Source organism: Sander vitreus, chromosome 22, assembly GCF_031162955.1.
Source record: "Sander vitreus isolate 19-12246 chromosome 22, sanVit1, whole genome shotgun sequence".
Classification (NCBI taxonomy): domain Eukaryota; kingdom Metazoa; phylum Chordata; class Actinopteri; order Perciformes; family Percidae; genus Sander; species Sander vitreus.
In genome coordinates this window covers 23326471-23336132 of record NC_135876.1, presented here as the reverse complement: position 1 = coordinate 23336132, position 9662 = coordinate 23326471, and the positions used below count along the sequence as shown (strand labels likewise).

General features: G+C 40.9%; 1 protein-coding gene across 2 annotated transcripts; it reads right to left on the bottom strand.

Annotated features, from left to right (window-relative positions):
* Nucleotides 1-512: 512 nt before the first annotated feature.
* On the bottom strand, nucleotides 513-9366 carry LOC144536914 (neutral cholesterol ester hydrolase 1-like). 2 transcript variants are annotated; one of them, XR_013503789.1, is made up of 6 exons: nucleotides 9090-9366; nucleotides 6492-6714; nucleotides 6310-6379; nucleotides 5492-5663; nucleotides 3051-3744; nucleotides 513-2671 (listed from the first exon to the last, which is right to left on the bottom strand). XR_013503789.1 is itself a non-coding variant. In XM_078280251.1 (5 exons), the coding sequence occupies exons 1-5, from the start codon at nucleotides 9222-9224 to the stop codon at nucleotides 3124-3126; spliced, it is 1221 nt and encodes a 406-aa protein (XP_078136377.1). In that variant the 5' UTR covers nucleotides 9225-9366; the 3' UTR covers nucleotides 513-3123. The 2 variants fall into 2 exon arrangements, 1 of the variants encoding a protein (XP_078136377.1); XM_078280251.1 differs by having other exon boundaries at nucleotides 513-3744.
* Nucleotides 9367-9662: the final 296 nt, after the last annotated feature.

Sequence of the window (9662 nt, the reverse complement as noted above, 5' to 3'; positions counted from 1 at the left end):
CAACTTTGTGCTGGCTTATGTGTTTGTTGGGTCATACCACCATTTTATTAACTTGTCTGCATCTTTCATATTTTTTAATCAAGATCTCTCCATCTTGATTGTCGGGTTTTATTTATGTCCTTTTGCTTATTGTTGCTCCACACGTCTGCATGTGTTTAAAAATGGCTGTAGTCAGTATTGTTTAGCTGTGCTCTGCATGGTGTCTATGGGACGATATTAAAAAGTCAAATTAGAGTCCTGTCCTAAACTTTCCTTTTTTTTTTATTATCTACATCAAGGATCCGGTCTTCAAAGTCTAAAGTGTGAGTTGAGCGTGTTGTCTTCATTTTTCACATGTAGAATGGTGTTTCCTGTGTCATTAGGGCTGCAACTATCCATCATTTTTCTTTTAACTTTAGTTTTAAAGTCAACATGGTCAACAGCGTCCTTCAAGAGTTCAGAAACAAAATCTACAACAGCCGGGCAAACGCCATCTGCTGATCAACAGCTACTGAATGGACCTTGTGGTGAAATATCTTTTAAATTATTTTATTATTGAATAATGTGCTGATTGATTTCTCAATTCATCAATTAACCATTGACTCTAAAAATGTCAGAAAACCCCAAAATATTCAGTTTACAATGATTTAAAAAAAGAGAAAAGTGGCCAATTTCTCTAAATTCTCAAACATCGCTGTCAACTAATCGATTAATCAACTAATTATTTCAGCTCTTCACGTGATACATTTACATGTGCCTTTTTCTTAAGGCCAAAAAGAAAAGAAAACATGGTATCATTGGCATAAAAAATAACATGTTTGGGTTAAGAAAAAAAAATGTTAATCACAAAAAACATGTTTTGAGAATATTTCATTTTATAATTTATAGAAATATTCATACTGTATCAGCAGCACTATACATAGTTGCCATATTATATCATGAATACATACAATGTTGAGGTTTTTCTTTCTTTATATATATTTTTATATATTTATTTTTAGCTTATTGTGACTAAACAACCACTCGCACTTGCTTTAAGCTCTAATCTTATACCAAATGCCAAATTCTCTATTAAAAGCTGAGGACCTCCAATATGGTGACCAGAGCTCACAGCCCTCAGGTGCTCCCGCAGCACTTCTTGTCCTCGTAAAAACAGGAATGTAATGTGAACCGACAGAAAAATCCCCTCTGCAATAAACCCCCACATTATAAACACACATAAAGCACATTATTACAAAATCTAAACAAAGAAAATATTGGGATCCTGCTCCCAACATAAAACTTGAGTTGTCACAAGCCAATAAAACTTTATGGGATATATCAGTGCTGACAGAGTACATTTGGGGCCTGTTTCGTGTATCTGCTTTGGCTGAAACAACATGTTGCATAACCCCTGCTTTATATTAAAACCTATTTATACAATATTAAAGAATTTAATGTGACGTTTCACATTACAGCAATAAAATTACAGCACTTTCAACCACTTTTTCAACATTCTAAAGTCTTTCTCTGTAATCACAATGAATTCAGGATAATGTGAAGTCATGACCACGCTCGCCTCAGTGTTTCTGCGACACTCTGGGCTCGCGGTCGTTTGGGCCGAAAGCCAAAACCGAGTCTGCCTAATACTCGCTGTCGTCGGTTCATTATATTAGTTTGGGGGTGGGGGGGTTCATTTGGGATTTCTTTTCTCAGGGTGATACAGTAAATCTTGTATACATTTCACGTCATCATCATCATCATCATCATTGCATTGGCCGTGCAGTACAGTGTTCATCAGAGGGTGAAGTTACAGAGAGTGGCGTTTATACATAAAATATTGCACAATCCAGTGAGTATACACAGCTGTGAACTTTGGCATACTTTTACCATGCACACACGCAGAGCAGACTGTTTCAGCGTCTCAGTGCATCATAAAAGAATAAAAGATGAACTTCTTAGTGACTTTGACCTTTAAAAGTAAACAGGAAGAATATTCAAGGCTCTTAAAAAAAATATACTGGCGTTTCCTTCGCAGCACATTGGCTTTAACTGACACGTTTAATCTCCCCAGAAGTTGTTGGATGTTGTCCTGCTCCAGTCCACTAATGTCGTGTTTCCACTGTGTGGTTCGGCTCTGCTCGACTTGACTCGTCGTTTTGGTACCAGTACTTTTCTCTTTTAGTTTCCCACTTCGGATAACACCCCCTCATGTAGGCCGGAGTTTCAGCTGAGGGCCTCATATTAAAGCCATTTAAAAAAAATAACAAGCCGTAAGTACACTGTCATTTTCCAAAAGATCGCATTGGATTCATGGCCTTCCACATAATTGTAACTTTCATTGGTTACCTTTTGATTAGAAATGTTTTGGTTTCAGGACTCGGTGAAGATGCTTTGTGGTCCGTTTGACCCGGTGACGTTTGGCTGCACTGAATTGATATACTTGCTTTTAAAAGCCTGTTTAAATGCACGTTGCGGCAGAAGTTCTCAAGAAAGGTTTCCTGGTGTCTGTCAGGGACAATTTGGCCCTGATTTGCCCCCTAGAAGATATAAATTTGAATCCTGCAGGTACACACAGTATGTGAACAATAAGGCTTGCGTTCGCACACACTCAGGCGGTCATCAGATGGACGGGCGAAAACTCAGGTCTTCCCATTAATTTTGGATTGGGGTAGTGCATTCAGGCTGCGGCGGTGAAGGCTGTAGAGAGGAGCTGGAAAAAAACTTTGAAAAATTGAGACCAACTCAACTTTTGGGGAAATGCAACCCAACATCACCCTGCGGTAGCCAATCATGTAACCAGCGATCAGACTTGTTAGTCCGTTTTGAGGCGGTGTAAGAGTCCCGTACAGTAAAAAGGAAACATCACTGCCTCTATTGCTGCCACAAGAAAGTTTTAAAACACTGTGAGGGTAATAAAGAGCAAGTATATCATGAGCTTTTAAATTTCACTTCTTGGTTCTATTTGCAGATAAAGCAGCTGATATTTTGTCCTGTCTGGTGTCTTACACAGTAGATCTAACATGGATCCTATTTGTAATAATGAAAGAGGTGTTTCCTCATCGCAGATCTAACAAGGAGCTCTCACCTACCAGACTTTCTGCTCTGGTACGTCTTTGGTGCCACGAACAACCGGCTGACGAGGATCCGGAGCGGCGAGTTTGTCTACAGATTCTGGTCCAGCCAGTGGATGTAGTTGTTCATGCTCCTCTGTCCGACACTAGACATCATTGGCAGGTACGCGAACACCATGCAGCCATGAAAACCGTCCTCGTAGTGATCACTGGTCACCGCCACGCCGGCGCTCTGCAGGCGTCTGACGTACATCAACCCGTCATCCCTCAGCACGTCAAACTCACAAGTCATCACGTAGGCTTTAGGCGTCCTACCCAGAACCCCCTGTTCCGCCAGCAGCGGTGCCGCCCTCACGTCCATCAGCTGCGGTACCTTACCCATCACCCCCGGCGATCCCGTCTCTTTCACAACCGGACGAAAGTGCTTCCTGCGTTCAGCCGGGAGCAAAGCGGTCCAGTCCAGCTTGGAGCGGGTGCTGCCGCTGATGGCCGGCTGGTCCAGGGAGCTGTGGTTGTTGGCGAGCAGGAGGGGCTCCAGGGACATGTCGGCGCCCAGGTACTGCAGCCAGAAACGAGCCATGACGGGCCTGTAGAGGATGGGCACGGCCTGGTTCTGCTGGTAGGACGGGGTGCAGAAGTCGAGCGCCTGCAGCACCGGGTAGATCAACGCCTGGACCTTAAACTTCGCTGTCAGACTGTCATCTGAGCTGAGCTGTGGACACAGTCAGGTGTGAGATTCAGCAGACATGAGTTCTTCTGAGGGACAATATCAACTTCAATAGTTAGTTTTAAACTGAAAGAGCTGCTTGCTGATCACTTTGGGTCAATAATTACAGCATCTTTTAAATTCTGATGGTGTATGTTTGTTTTTTATTAGACAAGTTGGTGACGCTCTGTGTTCCTCTTAGCAAATTAATCTCAGTGTCCTTTAGATCGACGAAGGGAGGGTAGCAGAGTAAAAAGCCAATGTAAATAATTCCACACATAGTGCCTTTTAGCTTCCTTCTTCCAATCATTTAGTGTTTCACCCCTAACTGTCAGGTTGTCAGAGTGTAAAAAGCCTCTCAAGTATAATGTTTCTCTAAAATTCCTAACTGAAACCCAAACTATTGGCATTCCTGGAGTGCTAGAAATTGAACTAGCCACATTTTGACCACGAGACTTTACCAAACAGACCAGCTGTTTCTATCTGGTTAAGACAGGATCGCTACCAGCAGCTCCTAGCTCTGTTTTTTGACGGCATGGTTTGCCTCGCTTCCATGCATTTGATGCTTGACGAGCTCTCCACTAGCAGATATCAATTACTCTTCAATGATTGCTGACAAGCAAAGAAAACAGACTACAGCCTCCTACACCCGCGATGGCTGCACCTGATTGGATGAACGCTTCACTAGTGGGCTGTCTGCTCCCGGATTTCAAAACAGACCAACATGGCGGCTCATTTGAAAACTTTAGCTAATTTTACAAAAAGAAAGGAAAATGTGTTTCGGAAAACATTTTATGCGAGAAATAAGCTGCAGCTGCTGAATCTGTCTTCATTTTAGATCGACAATGGTCAGCTTAAAGGACAAATCCGGCGCAAAATGAACCTAGGGGTTAATAACACATGTGTACCGAGTCGACCGTTCTCTGGGATATGTTTTCGTGCTAATCGAATGTGACCAGTTTTAGCGCAAACCACTAATTAGCTTATAGCGCTAGTCGTCGGGGCAGAGGGTAAAAAAAGAAATCTCTAATTCTACACCACTAACAAGGCTCAAAATAGCACCACACTACCACGGTAGCATAATGAGGGTCCCTACATGTAAACCGAAGCATTGAGAACTTTGTAAATGTACAGACAGTTTATTAAAAAGAAGAAGTTTAGAAAGACCGTAGCGTTCACGTATACAGGCAGGCGCCATCTTGGGAAAACAGTCACGACCAGTCGACTGACCAAAGTTCTCAATGCTTCGGTTTACATGTAGGGACCCTCATTATGCTACCGTGGAAGTATGGTGCTATTTTGAGTCTTGTTAGTGGTATAGAAATAGAGATTTCTTTTTTTACCCGCGCCCTGACGACTAGCGTTATAAGCTAATTAGCTGTTTGTGCTAAAACTGGTCACATTCGATTAGCATGAAAACAAATCCCAGAGAACGGTCGACTCTGTACACGTGTTATTAACCCCTAGGTTCATTTTGCGCCAGATTTGTCATTTAAGAGATTTTCGTGAGTTTTTGAGAGGCGGCAAGTCGAGCTGGACGCCCCTGATTTGCATAAAGTAGCCTGGATTCAACTTTACGCAAATGAGAAGCAGGCAACTCAACGCTCTGTCTCTCCAAAGTCGGCCACGACGCTAACAAAATGCATTGAATGGAAAACGTGAGAATGACTGCTTACCTCTCTGTTATGCTTTTAGATGAAGACTTAATTAACCGCTAATATGAAGTGAGATGTGTGTGTATTTGCTTCTCTACCTCCTGCGCCACAGCGGCAGCCAGGTTTCCCCCAGCGCTGTCCCCAGACACACACACCCTCTCCGGATCGATGCTGTAGCGCTCTAAAACCTGAGCCGACAGGAAGGCCCGTGATGCTGCTAACGCATCGTGGTACTGATCTGGGAAGACCGCTTCTGGAGCGAGACGGTAACTGCAGCAACAAGATATCATAGGAAGACAACATTATTATTTCACATAATACTTTAAAGCAGGATTAAAAGCCAGAGCAGTGTTTGTTCCTCAGCCTACCTGTTTAGAAAAAGCTTAACATTTTCAGATTTTACCGATTTGTTTAAAAGATTTTATGTCCCCAAGTATCTAATTTAAACTTTGATGTAAGTAGATACTGTTCAGGTTACTGTAAACAATATTCTTTGCAGCAGCTACAGCTCAGTTTATGCTTTAATAAAAAGTAACAGAAATTGACAAAAACGAAATACGTTTGACTGCAAGACCCCATTAAAGTCATTCATAAAGTCCAAATTGTCATTTTTAAATTCAGATTTTCTCCTTTTTCAAAAATGAAATCTTCTCTAAAAGGTCCACTTACTTTTTTAAGGAGCTTTCATCCACATCTCACAGCTTTCACTGGCTAAACCATCTCCATGAGAACTGAACTCCATCCATTTGTCCAAGGTCAGTTTTTCTCTTGTTTTGTAAACTCTTAATTCCCAACTTTATTCAAATTAAAACTAAGAAAACACAGACTATTTGTCTATTTTGGCAATATTTGCCATTAGATAATCACTAATAGATTAATTCCAGCATTGATTTTGCTGTAATGTGACAGAACTTACTCCACAGACATGATGACAGAGTCCAGCTCCTCCGCCATTTTCCGACAAAGAAGGTCGTACGATCGCATCCCTGCGAAGCAGGTAGACACAATAAGTCACACTGATATCATGTCAACAATAATGTACGTGTCATATGTCATATTGGTTTAATACAGGGATGAATTTTCAAATTCAAAACTCACGCCCGCTGCCGAGCGCCCATCCTCCACCGTGGAAATATATGACCCCCCTCTTCAGCTGCTTCCCCCCCTTCGGCTGGAAGACTCGGGTGGGCACACCGCCCAGCGTGGAGTCAGCCACGTGCACGGCGGTGCAGGAGCGGGCCTCGATCTCCTCCACCCAGGACACCAGCCGGTTCAACAGGTGCACCCTGTGGCACACACCCAGCGCGTGAGCCACGTCACTCTGCAGATACAAACAAGCACGGCAGCTATTACATGGTTAGAGGGAGTTTTGACCGTTTTGAATCCTGGGTAATGAAAGAAATCCAAACATTATTGATTATTGATACAAATTAAGTCTTTAGGCAAGGCAGTTTTTGTTTATATATCACATTTCAACAACAAGCCAATTCAAAGGGCTTCACATAAAACATTAATGAGCAGTTAAAAACTATTCAGGTGTCGAAGCAACTTGAAGAAATGTTGAAGAATTAGCGGCAGACACTGCAGGTGAATAGGGTCAAACATTTTAACTAACAGATATCACCATGAAACTTATCCAGTTGATTACTCACATCAAGACAATATGTTTTATATACTTAAAGTTTTTTGAAATGTTATGTTGAAATATGATCATGAGGCATTATCTGGTTAAAGATGTGCTAATGTGCATACATTTACAGAACAGAAATGTGAACATTGGATAAAGCCAGATTCCAAATTGGTTTTTTTTGTTGTTGTTGAAATGTTAGAGTCAAAAGTTTTTACAGAGGGGATTTTGGATAGCTCTTTTGATCACTCTATAAATCAGAAGATACTGTCAACAGCCATAAAAAAAAAAAAGCTTTAGCTTTAAAATGTTGCATTAATCAGGCTCTGAATGATATGTGAACAAACCCCTCTGTAAAAACCTTCAGAATATAACGTTAGATAAGAATGAAAGTGGAAAGTTTTGGTGTTGATGTAAGTTCTACTGAAGTGGAGATTTCTAACCTTTAAAGATATGGATTGTGCAATTCATTTTGAAGACTACAGGTGAATAGGGTAAACCATTTTTAACTCACAGATAGAAGCATGAAACTTCCCCAGTTAATTACTTACATTATTCTTGTATTATCTGAAATTATTATGTTTAAATATGCAAATGAGGAATTACCCAAAGCTAAGTTTTGGAGAATTCAGGAGAAATCTAATCTACTGACACAAATAGACAAAGTGAAGTATAATAAATGTTTTCTTTCCACTAGTGAAAGAAGACATGGTACGGAAGCAAAATAGCCCAAATCCTCCAAATTCACCAGTGCATGAAAAGACATGCTTCTGCCTGTAGTGTCTCTCGCGTTTTACCCTAAAACTTTCAACTTTTTATATATTTATTTGTAAATCTCTCTGTGGACTGTCTTGCTGCTATTAAAAAAAGCTTTGGAATAAGGTGGAACAGAAATATCCCCAGCAGTGCTGCAGGGAAAGAATGAGCAGGCTGTGTAAACCTGTCCTCCGCGTTTAAGCGGCTGTAGAAACTTGTTGTTCCACAATGACGCATAAGAATCACTGCCACTGTGATCCTAAGAGCAGCTTAACTAAATACGAACGTGTTACTCAGGATTTACAGCTCTGACACATGCGTACGAGGCCGACTCCACATTCTGTGTCAAACCGATCCAGTCAAAGGCCATTTTCTTGTTACCTTTGTTGTTTCTCCAATCACCATCATTTATTGCACACTACATGTTTACCTGCTACATGCTTCTCACCTGGTGTCCTATAAAAAAAACAGGTATCTTCAAAATATCAACTTTTCCTAAGCCTTAGAAAGACTTTAAAAGTTTTCGGCTTTGTTACGAACCACTTTCCAGTTAATTCAATCTGTTTTAAATGGTTTATTTAGCTTTAGATGTAAACATAGTTATTAATATACTGTATTCTCTGCAGCTGTGCTCTATTAGATTATTTTCTATTGTAGTACATAGGGTTTCAACTAGTCATTATCCCCCCCCCCCGAAGAAAATGGTAAATAATCGAATCTTTCTTTATAGGACCATAGCACACTGTACTGTACCAGAGCTTTTTTTTAATGAACAAAAAGTACCAAAAAGCTTCTTAAATGTGAATATTTTCTAGTTTCTTCACTCCTCTGTGACAGTAAACTGAATGTTTGTAGTATTCTACTCAAGTCTTTTCTGTTCTAATCTACTCTGTAGTATGCTACAGTATTCTGTAGTCTGTTCTCTTGTGGAATATCAAACTCTGCTCTATTTGATTTGATTCTATCTTACTCTGCTCTGCATTCAGATGTTTCATTCTCTTCTCTTTTTTTATTTTACTTTGAGCTGTTGTTTTATTTATAGTTTAATGATATCTATCATATCAAATTCTATTTGACCCCTTCTCTATACCACGTCATGCTGTTCTACAAATATCTATATTGCTATTATTATGTGCAACTGTTATTGTTTAGCGTACTGTCACATCACTCTCTCCTACTGTCATTTCAGAATATATTAATAATAGTTTTTCTTGTTATTTTCTCTTATTATCTAACTCTGACGACTTTCTTCCCTCACATGAACCTGTCCTCCCCTGCAGTGCTCTGCTGTCAGGGCATCCTCCAGATCTCACCGCCTGCATGAAGCTCCGGAACAGCGCGTCCAGCAGCATCAGCTTCCACGGCTCGCTCACGCCGCTCGGTAACGGCAGGTAGACGTAGTAAGCGGCCGCCGAGAGCAGCACGGCTCCGGCCAAACGGAGCCTCATCTTGGCGGACTTTTGCCTGCCTGAAGCCTAGTGTTCATACGGGACTACTACCCCGGTTCGCAGGCAACGAAACACGGAGGAATGACCCCGATTTCAAAATAAAAGCCGAGTGTAAGATTTGAGATCGATTTCATGGCGGCGATTGCGGACGACCTTCGAAAATTCTCTTATTTTGTATTTTTCCACCCAGGAAGTAGTGCAAGCATTGCATAACGTGGTTGCCGACGGGAAATGTATTTCTTTTTTATTGTAATAATAAAAACACGCGGATGAATAAAACTGCTGAACTGCTAGATTTTGGAAAAAGATAATACTACTACTAATAATAATGTTATATTCAGGTCGTTTAAAACATTGTTTCATTAAATGTCTGTGTTTTTTTTAAATTAAAAGTTTTAAGTGTGTGTGTGTGTGTGTGTGTGTGTGTGTGTCTGTCTG

Coding starts and splice junctions, on each gene's coding strand:
- LOC144536914 (XM_078280251.1), bottom strand. CDS start 9,224: ATGAGGCTCCGTTTGGCCGGAGCCGTGCTGCTCTCGGCGGCCGCTTAC. Junction 5,664..6,309: donor TCTGTCATCATGTCTGTGGA/GTAAGTTCTGTC, acceptor TTGTTGCTGCAG/TTACCGTCTCGCTCCAGAAG. Junction 3,745..5,491: donor CTGCCGCTGTGGCGCAGGAG/GTAGAGAAGCAA, acceptor CTGTGTCCACAG/CTCAGCTCAGATGACAGTCT.